The sequence below is a fragment of the Microtus pennsylvanicus genome, chromosome 20, assembly GCF_037038515.1.
Source record: "Microtus pennsylvanicus isolate mMicPen1 chromosome 20, mMicPen1.hap1, whole genome shotgun sequence".
NCBI lineage: Eukaryota > Metazoa > Chordata > Mammalia > Rodentia > Cricetidae > Microtus > Microtus pennsylvanicus.
The window spans coordinates 29,312,226-29,329,518 of NC_134598.1; the positions used below are offsets into that span (position 1 = coordinate 29,312,226).

General features: G+C 49.4%; 1 protein-coding gene across 2 annotated transcripts in view; it reads left to right on the forward strand.

The window, feature by feature from the left end:
- The first annotated feature begins 1,446 nt into the window (after positions 1–1,446).
- The window catches only part of Plxnc1 (plexin C1), a 148,993-nt gene continuing 133,146 nt past the window's right edge, over positions 1,447–17,293 (forward strand). The window contains exon 1 of one of the 2 annotated variants that reach the window (XM_075954505.1): positions 1,447–2,657. In XM_075954505.1, coding sequence (XP_075810620.1) covers positions 1,596–2,657 — 1,062 coding nt within the window. In that variant the 5' untranslated portion in view covers positions 1,447–1,595. The remainder of the gene's footprint in view (positions 2,658–17,293) is intronic. The other variant, XM_075954506.1, reaches the window with a different exon arrangement.

A 17,293-nucleotide genomic window follows, 5' to 3' on the forward strand; every position in this document is an offset into this window, starting at 1 on the left:
ACAGTGATTTTCTGTTCCAGAAATTCTTGGTGGCTTTAGGTGACAACCCAGCTAACAGTTGCTCCCTGGATGAAGTAGTGAGACTTCAGAGGCTCTCAAAGGAAAGAAGTGGGACATGGTGGCAGAGGGAGAACCTCTGGGAGCATGAGAGTACCAGGCTCTGGGATGGGAGCAATGGCTGAGCACAGTGTAGTTTTGCTTCAATGATCTCTGGGGAGTGTTTTAGTGGCCACAGGTGGCACGGCCTAGCAGGACGCTTGTAAGAGGCTCCGGGGTGAGGGGTGGATTCGAACCTCAGCAGTGTCATTTGCCAACAGCTGTACCCTGGTGGGTCCCACAGCGTCTCCGAGACCTTTCTTGAAAACTGGGTAAGAATGGTAACAGTCACTAATTAATACTTGTTTTGAGTATTAAGTGACTAGAAATCGGCACGTTGCATTTAGAACTACGCCCAGAATGTAGCAAATACTCAATAAATGTTAGCTATTATCATTAGGGTTAGATAGTGAGCAGAACTTTCTAAGTGCTAGGTCTGAGAGCCTGGGAGTCCGTTGCCAAGGGAGACTAGGGAGCCTTTTCAAATAGGAGAGCTCTGGCCTGAGGGATTGTCCACAACGAGCCTGTGGCGCCTTTCTCCCACCACGCTCTGACCCGGGGAAACCCACCCCCTGTCACAGGGGCGTCTTGCCCCCCACCCCCCGCCCCGCTCCCCTTCTCTTGGCCGCAGCTCCCCGGCTCATCTCTGGGGCCTCCCTCCCTCCCTCCGCTCCACACCTGTCAGCCGCCCTCGCAGCCTCCCAAGGGCTCGAGCCCTGGGCCTCTGCAGCAACCCCTTCGACCCCGTGTCCGGGCTCCGCGCGCTTCTCTGTTTGCCCGCGGCTGTTCTCGTAAACAAAACCCGGGCGTTGGAGCAGCCCCGCGGGCTGGCGAGCGCGGGAGCCAGCTCGGTGCGCGGTTACCGCGCTGGGGGAACCCGGGGCGAGCTAGGGGCTATGGTGGCAGCCGCGGCGGCCGCGGCAGGCGGCTCAGCTTTGTTATGAATAGATGAAAGAGGCCACCTACACAGTAACCCAAATTACGAGACCTCCCTCCTCCCGATCTCACCGAATCAAGAGGGGAGGGGAGATGGGCGTGGAGGGAGGGCGGGCGAGAGGCGGAGGGCGGAGGAGGAAGAGGATGAGGAAGGGGCCAGTTGCATCCCACTTTCACAATGGGAAAGTGAATCGCACAAGCGCACCCAACCTCTCCAGCCCTCCCCGCCGCCTCGCTCCCCTCCGCCCGTCCCCTCCCTTCCCCTCCGCGCCTCCCCGCGAGCGCCCGCGCCGCACAGAGGAACTCTCCGGCGAAGGCGGGCGAGGAGGAAGCGGCTCCGGAGCGCGCAGGGCTTGCCGCCGCGGCACAGGCTGCCGGAGCGAGCCCGCCGCGCGTCGTCCTCCCTGCACTCCTTCCCGGCCGAGCCGCGGGGATGGGGCGGCCGCGGGAGCCCGAGCGCGCGCAGGAGCCGCCGCCGCCGCCGCCGCCCGCGTCTCCGTCGCCGCGCGCCTGAGCCGCCTGAACCGCCGCGCGCCCTGCCCGGGGGCGGCCCCCCTAGCCCCATGGAGGTCTCCCGGAGGAAGGCGCCACCGCGCCCCCCGTGCCCAGCCGCACCGCTGCCCCTGATCGCCTATCTGCTGGCGCTGGCGGCGCCCGCCCGGGGCGCGGACGAGCCGGTGTGGCGATCCGAGCAAGCCATCGGAGCCATCGCGGCGAGCCGGGCGGACGGTGTGTTCGTGGCGAGCGGCAGCTGCCTGGACCAGCTGGACTACAGCCTGAAGCATAGGCTCTCCCGCCTGTACCGGGACCAAGCGGGCAACTGCACCGAGCCCGTCTCGTTGGCGCCCCCCGCGCGGCCCCGGCCCGGGAGCAGCTTCAGCAAGCTGCTGCTGCCCTACCGCGAGGGGGCGACCGGCCTCGAGGGGCTGCTGCTCACCGGCTGGACCTTCGACCGGGGCGCCTGCGAGGTGCGGCCCCTGGGCAACCTGAGCCGCAACTCCCTGCGCAATGCTACCGAGGTGGTGTCGTGTCACCCGCAGGGCTCGACGGCCGGCGTGGTGTACCGTGCAGGCGGCACTGATCGCTGGTACCTGGCGGTAGCCGCCACCTATGTGTTGCCGGAGCCGGAGACCGCGAACCGCTGCAACCCGGCGGCATCTGATCGAGACACTGCCATCGCGCTCAAGAACACGGAGGAGCGCAGTCTGACCACGCAGGAGCTGGGCCGCTTGAAACTGCGCGGTGGTGCGGGCAGCCTGCACTTCGTGGATGCCTTTCTCTGGAACGGCAGCGTTTACTTCCCCTACTATCCCTACAACTACACGAGTGGAGCTGCCACCGGCTGGCCCAGCATGGCGCGCATCGCGCAGAGCACCGAGGTGCTGTTCCAGGGCCAGGCGGCCCTTGACTGCAGCCACGGCCACCCCGACGGCCGCCGCCTGCTACTTTCCTCCAGCCTGGTGGAGGCCATGGACGTCTGGGCCGGCGTGTTTAGCGCGGCCACTGGAGAGGGCCAGGAGAGGCGCTCCCCCACCACCACGGCTCTTTGCCTCTTCAGGATGAGTGAGATCCAGGCGCGCGCCAGGAGCTGCAGCTGGGACTTTCAGGCGACCGAGCACAACTGCGTAAGTCCTGTCCCTGGGGCCCAGGAGGAGACTTGGGTCACATTTACCAAGTGTCAGGTTCACAGGGCCAGCGGGCACTCCGAGACTGCAGGCTTCTCTAAAGCGCAGTCTGAGGTCCCCAAAGAGAAAGTGTAAAAAGGGCGGCTGGGTAGGGGGAGGATTGGAGGGAGGTTCAAAACTCTAGTGGCTGCCTCTCGTTCCTTTTAGTCCAAATGCGGGTGCTTGTTTGGGACTGAGCTTCCCCACGCCACTTCCAGACCAGAGTCTCAGTAGGCATGTGGACTTGACCCATTGGGTCAACAACCGTTACTGATGTCCTCACAGAAAACCTATCAAACCTAAGGACTCGCTGCCACACCCCGGCCTTTGTAAAGCTGCCCCCCCCACCTCTGGCTGCAACCCACATCACTGTGGTCCGTAGAGTTGTGGCCTGCTCCACGCTGGTAAATAATGCTACGGTGCAAAAGCCACTCGCAGACCGACCAGCATGACCCAGTGCGAGGGGGCGGGGCTGTGGCTGGCCAAGGGTGGCTGTGGTCTCAACCTGGCGGGGAGAACCCGAGGAGGCGAGAGGCAGCTTGCGGCTACAAAGCCTCGCCCTGAAGAGAAGAGCCTGGGGAGGTGGAAAGTGTTGGGGTGTTCCAGGCAGTTTCTGGGCTGCAGATTCCCAGACTAGATTGCGGGGCTCACTGGCACCACCCTTGGGTTGTGCTTGAAGCAGGCAAAAGACACAGCTTTCCCCAGAGCTCATAGGGCAGCCACAGCTTGAAATCTTGAGATTGACAGTTCTTTGACTGGGAAAAAAAAGCGACAGTTCAAGAGGGTCTAGTTGATGGGGATTAAGGAGGCTTTGTACACTTCTGCCGAGGCCCTTGCCCTCCCAAGGCTGCTGGCAAGGAACTCTGCATATGGCTCAGGCGAGGGAAGCCTGCCGAGAGCCTCCTTAATCACTGGACAGAATTCAAGGAGCAGAAATTGAGGGCTACAGGTGCTGCCATTGTTATGCTATAAAATGAATCAGAGGAGGAAAGGAGAGAAGTCTTCGCGTGGAGAACTGTTGCATGTACCTTTATTGTGTGCTAAGGCGCCCGCAACGTTGACTCTGGAGCATATTAGCGTGCGGGCAGAAAGACACTCCCCTCCAGCCCTTTCTCTGCCAAGCACACCTTACCAAATGTTAATCTCATTAATTCCAGGAGGAAAAAAGCTTCCAGTCACTTGCTTCTTCTATGTTGGGGCAAGCACATGTCATCTTTATTTCACTACTAGTCTAATTTTAACAAATACATAAAGAGCACACATTGCCCCCAGATGGCTTAGCCTTACTATAAGCATAAAACTTAATATTTAATATCTCCTTTTATGTCTCTTCCTAATCTAATAGCCAAAGTTGGGCAAATCACGGCCTTATTTCTTTTCTGTTAAATGACTTGAAATCCTACACCCCCCACCCCTGATTTTTTACTTTGCTTCAAGCTTTAGACACAGTTTGTCTGTGGGGTTAATGAGAAGACAGCCCCGAGGCCCACAGCATGGAACCACCGTGGAAGACCAAGCTTTGCCATCTGACAGCTGTGTGGATGTACCGAGCCAAAACATTTCTCTTGATTGCGTCTACCTATTGGGTACTGGAGGACTCGGTTTCCTTCCAAGCCCAGCATGCATGCTGAATGCACTCAAAATCCAGTTCTGGCTCAGTCAGGTGTTCCTATTTGCACGGGATGGGGAGGGGCAGGCTTAGTCTAGAGCTGTTTTTTCTATCTTCATAGGGGCTCCTGGAAGAGAGCTGCCCCTTGGAAATCAAGCAAGGGATAAACACATGCTGCCAAAAATCTGTAATGGGGAAAAAATAAATAATGAAAACAGGTCCCTGTACAGCGTTTCTTGCTGCTTTTATTTATTGAGGACTCCTAGGGCTCTCGGAGCTGTGTGTTCTGAAAGATGGGGTCTCTACCCTCCGAGCTTGTCATCCAAGCTAAATGATACACTCAGGTTCAAACAATAGCATGTCACGGCTGCACAGGTGGGAGTTGGGAGTTTTGCATTTTTTTTCATTTAAGTAAATTCCTTGCTGCATTAGAAAGACTTAATGGGATAGCATTTTAAGAACATTTGAATGAATGGGGGAAAAAAGGTGGTAGTTTTGATGGGAAAAGCGACAATTTTCTAACCAATTAAATAGGCAGATAAGACACTTAATTCAACAAATAGTTGTCTGATGCCTGCCGGCGCGAGCAGTGAGCTATGCTGGGTGCCACCGATTCTGCCAGCCAAGGGACAATAGCAGGTTGTAACCCCGTTTAATGGGGTCATGGGATCAGCGTGGCCTCGGCTGTCACTCACGAGAGATGTTGTCGTGCGATTGCATGTCATTCTCAGGTCTTGAATGTGGTTTTGAATGGCGTGCTGAATTATAGGCGCCTAAAACAGGAGCTGGACCTGAGACCGTCTATAGAGGGAGCCCTAGCAGATTGCAGCAGCTAGCTATTCCTTCCCAGCAAATAGCACCCCCCCCCCCATTTTTCTTTCTTCTTTTATTTTTTCATCAATGATTCACGGGCTGCACGGCTCACACGTCTAGATTGGTTTGCCTTCCCCTTCCCCCTCTATTCCCAGCTGGTACCTCTGTTGCCCGTCTTCCATCAACCCATGGTAATGATGGAACTGGCCAGGCAGTACTTTCCCATCTCCTGGCGCTCTTATCTCTTAACCGTTGATTCTCTCGTCCTTGAGTTTTTCCTGCTGAGGATTACTTTCTGAGATGCTTGCGCAATGAGTGATTTACACACAAGGCGTTTTCTTTTTTCCGCCTTGCCACTAAATTTCCTTGCGCTTTCGCAGAGATAATCCGTGAACTGTAACCCCCAAGTGCACCCTGATGGCCTGTCTCTGCATTCCCGCTCTATGAGACCCCTGATGTGTGTTTGGGTAACACCTCCTGTCCTGGGATCGTTTTATGTCAACTTAACACCAGTTAAAGCCATCTATCTGAGAGGAGAGACCCTCAGTTGAAAAAGGCCTCCGTAGGATCAGACTGTAAGCATTCAAGTCTGTAGGTCCTTTTCTTAATGATTGGTGAGGGGAGGGCAGCCCATTGTGGGCGGGGATACCTCTGGCTGTTAGTCCTGGGTTCTATAAGAAAGCAGGATGAGCAAGTCAGTGGACAGTCCCCCTCTATGGCCTCTGCATCAGCTCCTGCATCCGGGTTCCTGCCCTGACTTTCTTCGGTGGTGAACAGTGAGGGAAAGTGTGAGTAAATATGCCCCTTCCTCAGCATTTGGTCAAGCAATAGAAATCCTAACTGACACAGCTCCCCACAATGCTGCCGTGAGTCCGTCCATAAGTCTGGTTGGTTGGTTCTGCCGTGCACAACACCTGTCTGCGCTCTATGTGCTACCATACAGTTCGCGAGCTTCGGGCAAGGGGCTGGAGGTTGAAACACACAAAGACAGACAGAGACACAGACCCCCTAGTCAGTGGTAAGAAGCCCCTTATTCAATAGCGCCACAGAGGCACCACAGTCAGGTGGGCCAACAGGTGAAAACCTCATCCTCTGATCCTCAAGGCAACACGTGCTGTGCTCGTGAAGCAGAGCTGGTAAACAACTTTGACACAGCTTTCAGTAACTCAGATCAGAAGGAAAGTAAAGATCTCTAGCAGGGAAGAGCAGCTGGAGGCCAGGACTCCAAATGGTCCCAACAGGTTCTGTGAAAAGCATCCCGTTTTCTAGATGAAGAAGCCATGATCAGTAACAATAAAAAGTCTCCCAGTTTAAACCCAGGCGTCCCGGCATCTATTTCTATATTCTTTTTGCCATTGTGGTACTTCTAGAATGTCTCCCTGAAAGTCCCCTAGTTAAGAAGGCAGCAAGTAATTGTCACTGGGACAGCTTCTCCACCTGTATGTCGTGACCTCTTGGGGGGGGGTGTGGTGTCGAACGGCCCTTTCATAGGGGTAGCATACCTGTGAAAGGATATCCTGCATATTGGATATTTACATTACAAATTGTAACAGTAGCAAAATTACAGTTATGAAGAAGAATGAAAATGATTTCATGGCTGGGAGTCCCCACAACATGAGGGACTGTATTAAAGGGTCACAGCATTAGGAAGGTTGAGAACAATAAGCGGCCATAAGAGCTACCGAACATATCAGTAGTCACAGTGTATACGGAATGTAGCTTGTCACCATTCCTGACAAAGGACAGTCAACCCAATGCCTGCGTTGAGTCTGGGACCTGTTGTGTAAGTCATTTAAAACCCATTGCTTCAGTCTCTATACCAGTGATTCCCAACCTATGGGTTGTGATATCGGATGTTAACACTGTGATTTGAAACAGTAGCAAAATTACAGGGATGAAGTAGCAACAAAATAGTTTTGTGGCTGGGGGGTCACCACAACGTGAGGAACTCTGTATTAAGGGTCACAGCCCTAGGAAAGGTGAGAACCATTGGTCTAGGATGTAGCTTTGAGAATAAAGCATGCCCTCTGGAGACAGTGTTTGCCTCCAGTCTTGGGCTGTGCTCTAAACCGTCACATGGTTTGCTTTCTTCATTATGTTCCATAACTTACCTGTGTTTAGATTAATATAGCAGCGAACGTTTTTTAATTATGTGCATTAATTTATGAAGTTAATTTCACTTCTTCTCTGTCTCTGAACTCCTACTACTTTTGGCATACCAATGCGTGGAAATGTTTGTGTTCGAGTCTAGATTTGTTTGGCTGCCATAGTTGGGTCTTGGAGTTGCCTGTGGATGAAATACAACTGTTACTCCTCTGCGGAGGGTGTTGTATTTTCTCATAATTTGGCTCAAACAGCTGACCCTTCTAGTTCTTTCTACCTGTCGCAGGTGGCTATGCCCCCTTCTTCCGTACTCACGTAATTCTAAAGCCTGACACAATTCAACTGTCATGCAGGTAACCACAGCATGATTTCATAGTCTCTGCCGGCAACAGTCAAGACACATGTTGCTGCTGTGTGTAGCAGTGATGTTCTAATTCTACTTGGCAGTATGACCCGCTGACCTCAAAATACAGTCTTCCTGTGATGTTTATCGCCCTTCAAGTCCCTGGTATGACTCTGTCTAGCCTTTTTGTTTTCTGTGGACTAGGTGGTGAGTTTTACCTTCATCCACACGTCTGACATGCGAGGGTGGATTCAAAGGGACAAATGTAATGACGGAATCCACTCAGAACGAGGGAAAAGGCAATCACAGCTACTATCTCCTGAATAGTTATCGTGGCAGGGTTTGTGCAAAGCAATTTACATGCCTTATTTTCTGTTGATTCTCTGTCACCATATGAGGCAAGGACTTCAGTTATTATGGTGATTAGAGATGAGAAAATTGAAGCCGAGAGAGCTTTGGTTAAGTTCCTAGCTTGCAAATAGCAAAGCATTTAGAACTTATGTGGTCGGGGTCTAGGACCTGGGTTTTTTTTAACTATTGCTGTGGATAGTCAGTCCCTACAGACACTGGATCCTGGTGTCCATCCTGTCCTACAGAGAGCAAGCAAAGCTCAATTGCCAGAAGGACAGCTGTTTGGAGATGTGGCAGAGCAGAGGATCCTTGGCTGTGAACAGTTTCTGAGTTTACAGTTATCGCCACTGGAAGGGTTGTCTGATGCCAGGTGTGGTTTCTCAGCCATTAGTTTCTAGTTAATGTTGTCCTTGGCACTTGGGCCTGAAAATAACCTTCACAAGTGTTTGCTCGTAAAGCTCTAGTACCTAGGGCTACGTAGTTAGAGATTAAGACGTGTCTATCGAATGACCAAGTGGAGGATCTTGGAGGATCACATTGGAAATGAAAAATAAATGTATGCTGTACTTAACAGCAAGACGTTCCTGGTTCTGGTTGCCATGTCTCCCCTTAAACTTTGTCCTTTACCTGCTAACTGCTATGTCAAGGATCCCTTCTCTTCAAGTCCTGGGTTAGATGGTATTCTGTTTATTTTCCTGACTTTTCTCAAAAATCTCTGTTCATATCAGTAGCCAGACTGCTTGTTGTTGCCTGCCAGGGAGGTATCGCTGGTCATAGAAGCCTGCATGATTGTGATTTCTGTGGTTGATTTAACAGCATTTAAATTCTAGAGGGAAGGGCTTCTAGGTCAGGAATTCTTTTTGTTGTTGTTGTTTTGTTTGTTTGTTTGTTTGTTTTGAGACAGGGTTTCTTTGTCTAACAGCCTGGCTATTCTGGAACTCACTCTGTAGACCATGTTGGCTTCAAACTCACAGAGATCCATCTACCCCTACCTCCTGGGTGCTGGGATTAAAGGCATACACCTGGCTTAGGTCAGTGATCCTTAAAGTGTGGCGTGTGAACCACCAGTGCCAACGTCACCTGGGAATTTGCTAAAAATGTAAATTCTTGGACCCAACATCAGACGTAGTAAATCAGAGACCCTGGAGGTGAGTGGAGGGTGCGGCTGGTGTTGAGTAAGTTTCCTAGAAGCTGAAAATATTCCATCCTGCTGGAAAGCAACTCAGAATGACTTCAGGAAGTCCCTGAAACTGAGCAGACTCTCTAAGCACCTCCCTGCCAATGTAAACAATAAAAGCTGAGAGTCCCCTCAGGCAAACAGCACTGCCAAAAAGACCTGAGACCAGACCAACTGCTAGGAAGAAGCAGAAGCCAGAGCTGCCTAGAAGAGGTTTAGACCACAGTCACTTGGAAAGGATACTCTCCAACCTGTTGAGCTGCCTGTAGGTTGTGTACTGTGCTCTAGGTTCTCAGCTTTATGAGCTGTCTCCCTTGCTGGGGTAGGCTTTGGTGATACAGGGGTCTTTGATACATTCCTGCTCCCGTACGTAACCCAGATAAAACTCAGTTGTTCACCAAGTTGAAATATGGTGGTGCCACATCCTTTGTTCTGTTGTGGCCTCCCTATCTGGGGTGGGCAAATGTGTACGGCATCTCCCCAGGAAATGGCCTGTCAATCAGAACAGTGGGCAATGTGTGGGTTTGCTTGTCTGTAGAGTTTATTTCATTTTATGTGTATGGGTGCATTGTCTGGATGTGTATCTGAGCAGCACATGCATGCAGTGACCCTATAGACTAGAAGAGGGTGTCCTGTCCCCTGGGACTGGAGTTAACAGATGGTTGTTACCTGCCGTGTGGGTGCTGGGAATCTAATGTGGGCCCTTTAGAAGAGCACAGTGCTCTTAACCACTAAGCCATCTTTCTAGCCGGCAACCTGTGTTTTTAATAGGTTTCAACAAGAGATTTGCATCCAGACTTTAGTAAAAGAAAGTGAATTCCATTGTGTTGCGACTGTGGTGCTTGGGATAGGGATTTTCCCATTTTCAGCCCTTGCGTTTTACCATAAAATGACATAAAAAGTAACCACTTAATCCCGCTACTCAATTGTCTTTCCTATTTGCTCAAAGGTGTTACCTAGACAGATTTCTAAAGCCTTAACATTTTGGGGGCTGTATTCCAAATCTCGTAAAACCTGTAGTTCATGACTAGATTGTTCACATCGCGTGACAGTTTATTTTCATTTCGTCCTAGGCTGTGGGAGGATGTCTAGAACCTTCTGAACAAGAGCCAATTCCACACATCAGATACGCTCTCCAAGGGTTTTCTTCTGTGCAGTGCCAATCCCGAGGCCTGTCCTAGCTGGGCACAGTTGTTTGCAAAGTTGTCCATGCATCAGCTCAAGTAAGGGGAACAGGGGTTTCACAGACAGAAACCCTTAGGCGTCACGTGACAAGCTTGGCCTTAGAACAGCAGAGATAGTGCTTTATGTGAGTTACATATACAGTCTCCAGAGTCAGGTCAATGAGCCAAAGCTGCCACTTAGCAGATATGCAAACCTGAGCAAATGGCTAGCCTCTCTGTGCCTTGCCCTTTCATTGGCATGTATGGATCCTGTTTAGGACGCATGGTTCTTGTCTGAATCTATGCATTCATATGGAGTGTAGGTAACGCTGTGTATACATTGACTCTCTCTGCCACTGTGATTGGTCGTGGAGACAGGATGATGCCCTGGGATGTGGGGTTGCAGGTGGCCATGAATTGAAGGCAACTTGAAGGATCTCTGTCTGTAATACCTCAGGCTATGACTCATGCTCATTCTAAGGTCCTGTAGTTAATGTGCTAGCTTGCGGGCTCAACTCCACTATGTTCCCAAGTAGCTTCGTCTGCTTCCTCAAACAGGTGTCCTTCACTTTGTCTACCTAATTATGCCTCAGCTTTGCCCCAACTATATCTTAATACCTTCTGTTTTGGCTACTAACTGCTGCTGGGTCTCTAGGGCATTTAATTCTGACCACCGGAATTAAAGAGATGGAATTGAGCTCAACCCAGCTTTTCACACCAGATCAGGAACACTTGTTTAACGTAGGCACTTGCTGCCCTCAGGACAGGTGCAAACTTTTGATCCAGTCCAGAAGGAAGTCAAATACATGATGGTCCCTGCAGGTCCTCAGGAATGAGGAAGGAGCCAAACTGACCAACTCTTGACTATAATAGAATGATGTCCTATCAAGCTTTCCTGGTGACTATTCCTTCTTTGGATATGTATAGGCACATGAAAACTGAGAAGCCTCAGCCGGGTGGTGGTGGTGCACACATTTAGTCCAGAGTCAGAGGCAGGCAGATCTCTGTGAGTTCAAGGCCAGCCTGGCTTACAAAGAATTCGAGGACAGCCTGGGCTACACAGAGAAACCCTGTCCCAGAAAACCAAACCATACAGACAAACAAACAAACAAAAACCCAAATGAAACAAAGCAAATCAAAAACTGAGATGCCTCAAAGCCACTATGGGGACAACTAGTTGGAATCATGGGTCTCATTTATCAGAGCCAGGGGAACAGTAGCCATAGGTAGGTAGGTTGGTTGTTTAATTTGATATGCTCACAAATTTTCTTAGTTGTAAGATTCTTTCTTGATATTTTACCAATATTTCAGTTACTGTAGCTGATTCCCCTTTATTAAAAATAACATTTTCCTCTCACAGAATATATTCTGATTACAGCTTCTTCTCCCTCTACCCCTTCCAGTTCCTCCCCTATACCAGATCCACCCCTTCTCCTTCTACCCCTCCCAGTTCCCCCCCCCTGCTCCCCCACACCAGATCCACCCCTTTCTGTCTCTCACTCAAAGGCAAACAGGCTTCCAAGAGATAATAAAATAAAGTAAAATATAATAAGACAAAAACAAAACTAAGACATTGGACTAGGACTAAAACAAGGAAAAGAGCCCTCCAAAAGGCACAAGAAACCAATATAGACACAGACCCCTCTCATTGGCAAACTTAGGAATTCAATAAAAAACACTAACCTGGAAGCCATGCTATATAAACAAAGGGCATGTAAAGTAAAAACAGAAATATAATATAAAATAAGAATTTTTTTCTAAAAGTCATGGCCTGACGTTGTGGGACAAAGACCTCCAGTTGGGTTTATTTTCTGTTGCCCATCTACTGCTGGGCCTTCAGCCCAGTGAGACTCCCTTAGAGAAAACTAAATTCTTATTTGAAAGTGGTTATCGGTTGACGATTGCTTCTGTGTTAGTGTTGGGGAACATCCACTTCTCTTAGCTCTGGGACCCCGCCTTGTGCAGACCCATGCAGGTCCTGTGCATGCTGCCTCAGTCTCTAAGTTCATGTGTGTGTCAGTCCTGTTGATTCAGAGGGCCTTGCTTTCTCAGTATCCCCCAACACACCTTGGCTCTTGCATTCTTTCTGCCTCCTCTTCTGCAGGCTCTGAGTCCTGAGGGAAGGGGTTTGATGGAAACCCCCCGTTTGGGGGCTGTGTGTTTCAACAGGAGCTCTGGGTTTTGTGTTCGTTCTTCTGCTCAATTACTGCTTGGAATGCTTTGCTCAGAGAAATTAGTTGTTAGGGACCTTGGTGCTAATCCTAGCCCCAAAGCCCTGCTGTTACACGGAGTTCATCAAACTTTTTTTTTGGTGAAGAGCCAGGTTGTCAATATTTTAGTCATTGTAAATGGCTCTCAATCTCTTAATTATGATTAATCTCTTAATCATAGCTACTGCCCTCACATTGTCCTGTGAGTGAAGCCAGGGATGCTACGTCAATAAACTCCTAGAGAAAAATAAATAAACTCCTAGAGAGAGGTCCCTACGAAATGTTATGAACACTGAAACCTGAACTCCTTCTAAGTTTTACTTGTCATGAGTTATTCTCCCCCTGCCAAAAAAAAAAAAAAGAAATATTTTCAAATCATTTAAAAATGTTAGAACTATTCTTAGTTCCTGGGTCATTCAAAATACAGGCCAGATGTGGCCCACTGGTGGTGGCTTGCCAACTGCCGCTCTCCTGGAGAGCAAGACTTCTCTGAAAGGTCAGCTACTCACTCTTGGAGTATCATGGCCGAAAGAGGCTTGGAAACCACAGGAACGGGTGCCAGCCACCCTCAGCACAGGAGGGCCCAGAAGGCCGCAGAGCAGGCACCTGACGCTTGAGCGGTGTCTTGATGCTTAGCGAAGACGGCGCAGAAGGGAGCTTTGGAGAGCTTCCAGCTTGGGCGCAAGTGAGATGTTGAGTGGGTCTCTGAGCCACAAGCCACTCACCCAGGCTGGGGAGTGTCCAGAAATAAGCGTGCAGGGCCAGATGGCGAAGGATTTAATGAGACAGGCAAAGGTGGGTAGATCTACCCCAATGGCCGCTTTCGGACTTTCCAGACCTTGCTTTTTAAAATAAACACTTGCCCAGAAGCTCCATATGTTCAAAAGAGAGAGCCTTGCCAAGTTCAGGGGTGCTAGGTGAAGCAGGTTGCAAAGTCTCTAGATCCTATGGCTTGCCCCCGCCCCACCACGCACACCCGCGTCATCTCAGGAATTTCTGCTGAGATGGGTGAGAAGACCTGGACGGAGGCTGCAAGAAGCAGAAAGTGGTTTAGAAGCTTATCCAACCTCAGTGTGGTAGAAAAAGATCACTCAAGATAACGTGGGTAAAGCAGCTGATTACAAGAACAGCCATTGGTTCAGATCGGTTATTTCTTGAATTTATATACAGGGGTCAGGAGTGTGTGAAACCGCTTCTGTCGGCCGTAAATAGGGAAGACAATAAATGTGTAACAAATAGGTATTTTTACACGAAAATGATAGCTAGAACCTAAACAGCCATCATATAGCATTGCTCTGAATACTTATCCAGTATTATCCCCTTAATCCTTACCATAATTTGACAAAGTAAGGAATGTTGCCACTTCCAGTTTGCAGATGGGGGGGGACAGGAATAACTTTGTTAACTGTGGGGGGGGGGGTAAAACAGATATGTTGGGGGAGGGTGAGTTAGGGAAAGTTCAAACAAGACTCTTTAAGAGCTCCCCTAGCCACAGCTGGGTCTGCACTTTGCTGGCTATCCTGAGCGCAAGTGCTCATGGGAAGATGACTTGGCCAGTGGAGTGGGCAAACTGTGAGGGTGGCTGAGGGTGGGAGGAAGTGAGGGGAGTCTGTAGAAGGAAGCTGCAGCCCATCCAACAGAACCCCTAGGCTGTGGGAAGAGATTAGATTTTCTTCCCAAAGCCTAGGAGAGCTTTTGAAGGGAAGTGAAATGATTGGATTTGAATTCCTAAGTAATGGCTGGCCTGTGGGGAATGGCTGGCCCTGTGGAAGCAGGGAAGCCTGCGGGATGCTCTTACAGTATTGCTGGGACAGAAATAATGATGCTGCTTCCGGTCAAGAGTGGAGACAGGGAGGACGCAGATGGATTCTTACGTATTGTCATGGCCCAGTGCGGGGATAAAGGAGTACCCGAGCTGAGTTCTGACCGTTGAGTGTGGAAAGTTGGGTGGGAATGCAATAGCTTATTGAGAAATGGTTTTTAAAACTGTCAGCAGCCTCATTTGAAGATGATTTTAAGTGCTGCTGGTTTCTAGATGCCTTTGGGACATTCAGAAAGAACGATGAAACAGGCATTGGTAATACGTTTTAGGAAGTGGAACCTGCTCCTCCCTAAAACTTGGAACATGCCAGGCTCTGTTTGGCCCACTCAGCCCTGTTGGGACTGCGTTCGCCCTGAGTGAAAGAAGGGAAGTTGATTTGGCTCAAGGTCTTGGAGGCTGGGAAGTCTGTTAGCATGGTCCTGGTATCTGGAGATGACCTTCTTGTCACATCATGTTTTCTCTTTTTACTTTTCTCCTTTTTCAAGACAGAATTTCTCTGTAGTTTTGGAACCTGTCCTGGAACTAGCTCTTGTAGACCAGGCTAGCCTTGAACTCACAGAGATCCGCCTGCCTCTGCCTCCCAAGGGCTGGGATTAAAGGCAGGTGCCCACCACCGCCTGGCTAATTGGCACATCTCAACACAGAGGGTGATATGGCGAGAAAAAGAAGTGCAGCTCAGATATCTGTAGAAAAGTCACTAATGCCATCCTTTTGTAGAAAAGATTTTGGTTTTGGTTTTTATTTTTTTGGTGTTTGTGGGTTGTCTGCATGTAGGTCTGTGTACCATGTGTGTGCAATGTCTGTGGAGGCCAGAAGAGGGCATCAGACCCCTGAACCTGGAGTTACTGATTGTTGTGAGCTGCTGGGTGGGAGCTAAGAATTGAACCTAGTTCTCCTGCAAGAGCCATCTCTCCAGCCCCAGTATCATCTAATCTTAACAACCTTTAAAGGGTCCCATATTCAAATACTAATTGCTTGTGGATATGGGGATTCCATTCTAACAGATGGATTTTTGGAGGATGCATTCCAGCCACAGCAAGGGGAAGTGGCCTGGCTAGTTTAGCATTATTTCCTGCAAGGCTACCTAACACACACAGTGAGTGAGCCCTCAGTAAAGGACTACGAACTGCTGAGAAAGAACGGGGTCTTCATCTAATAGAGAAGACAGTAGTGAGAGAGCATTGAGAGATAAAGGCTTCCAGGATGTGCTGATGCTGAGCTGGGACTGTGTTTATTGGACTAGGAGAAACCAGGCAGTGTGAAGGAAAAGGGTGTTTCTGGGGACTTCCTGCTCAGTAAGGCGGAATTCCTCGTCAGAGCCTCCCTACCCCCGACCTGGTTGAAGAAGTGTGTTATCTAACACACCAGCTGTTCTTCATCATTGCTCATTGGTCTCCCCTGAAGGCTCCTCTCTGCCACGGTGACCCCTTTTAAGAATTGGATTCCAAGTACTGACCCGTGCTTCTCTGAGGCAATAGGATGGGGGAGGCCTGAAGCAGCTGGCAGCAGCGGGTGTCGCCTTGTGTCAGGACCCCGTACTCTGCAATATTTTCTTTTCTTAGTCCTTGCCTTAGTCTTATGCGGTGGGCCTCTGATGAAACCCATAGCTCCTAAGCCTATTTTTAATGCATCAAATAATTTGGGCTGCCAAATAAACCGATTATATTGCTGTACAAATATATCGTTTTATAGTAATATATCTTAACACATTCAACAGCAAGATCTAGCAGCAGTAACCACCATAATCTCAAAGTAGAGATGAGCCTAAATGATATTTTGAGATATCGGCAGCAACTATGAAATGATATGAAAATATCTGATTTCTTTTGGTGACAAAGGCATGGCTTCATTTAATGCTACTGTGGCCTGCATCCAAAATGAAGAGAAAGCGCCGCTTCAGTTAGAGCTTGCTGAAATAAAGATGCGCCTGCCTCCCTCTGTGTCTCCTGGGTTCCTTGAGTTCTGTCCACTCCAAGCCATTCGTTTAAGTTTGAGAAACCATAATATGAAATGTAAAGTGTCTCATTTTGTGGCAAAGCTTGCTTGCTCGACTTATTTTGCCTATGAACTTATTCCTATATGTATTGTATAGGTCAGACATTTAGCCAATGGCAAGTGAATGGATGGGTGGATGGATGGATGGATGGATGAGCAGATAGGCGGATGGATGGATGAGCGGATGGATGGGCAGTTGGATGGATGTATGAGCAGATGGATGGATGGATGGATGGATGAGCGGATGGATGAGCGGATGGATGGATGGATGGAGGGATGGATGGATGGATGGGCAGATGGATGGATGGGCAGATGGATGGATGGATGGATGGATGGATGGATGGATGGATGGATGGATGGATGAGCAGATAGATGGATGGATGAATGGGTGGGTGAGCAGACGGATGGGTGGGTAGAAGGATGGATGAAGAAAACGCAGAGAGGAGAAATGACTACCTAAAGTCTCACAACTCAAATAATAGAGCTATGTCCATAAAGGTATATATTAAAGCACCTCTTGCATTCCCTTTAATACTCAGTTCTTTATTTTTATATTACGTTTGTTTGTCGTGTGTGTATACATGAGCATTCCATGGTTCACACGTGGAAGACACAGGATAACCTTCAGAAATCAGTTCTCTTCTTCCACACGCGGGTCCTGGGGATTGAGCTCCTGCTCTTTATTTTGTATGTTGTTGAGAGCTTTTGTTCCACTCTTAGAGCCACGTCATTTTGTTATTTTGTTGTTGGTGCTGTTCACGTGTTGTTGTTTTGAGGTGCAGTGTCTGTACAGCCTTGCCCACCTTAAAACTTGAAATGTAGCCCAGACTTGCCCCCAATCCACGATCCTTCCCCCTAAGCCTCCTGGATACTGGAAATACCGATGCGCCCCACCATAACCAGATTTAGAGACACATTTTAAATAGTAGTATTCTCAGTCAGTAGGCTGTCTATGGATTAAGAAGCTAATAGATCCAGAAGCTGTCTCTTATGAGTTATTGATGGACTGTG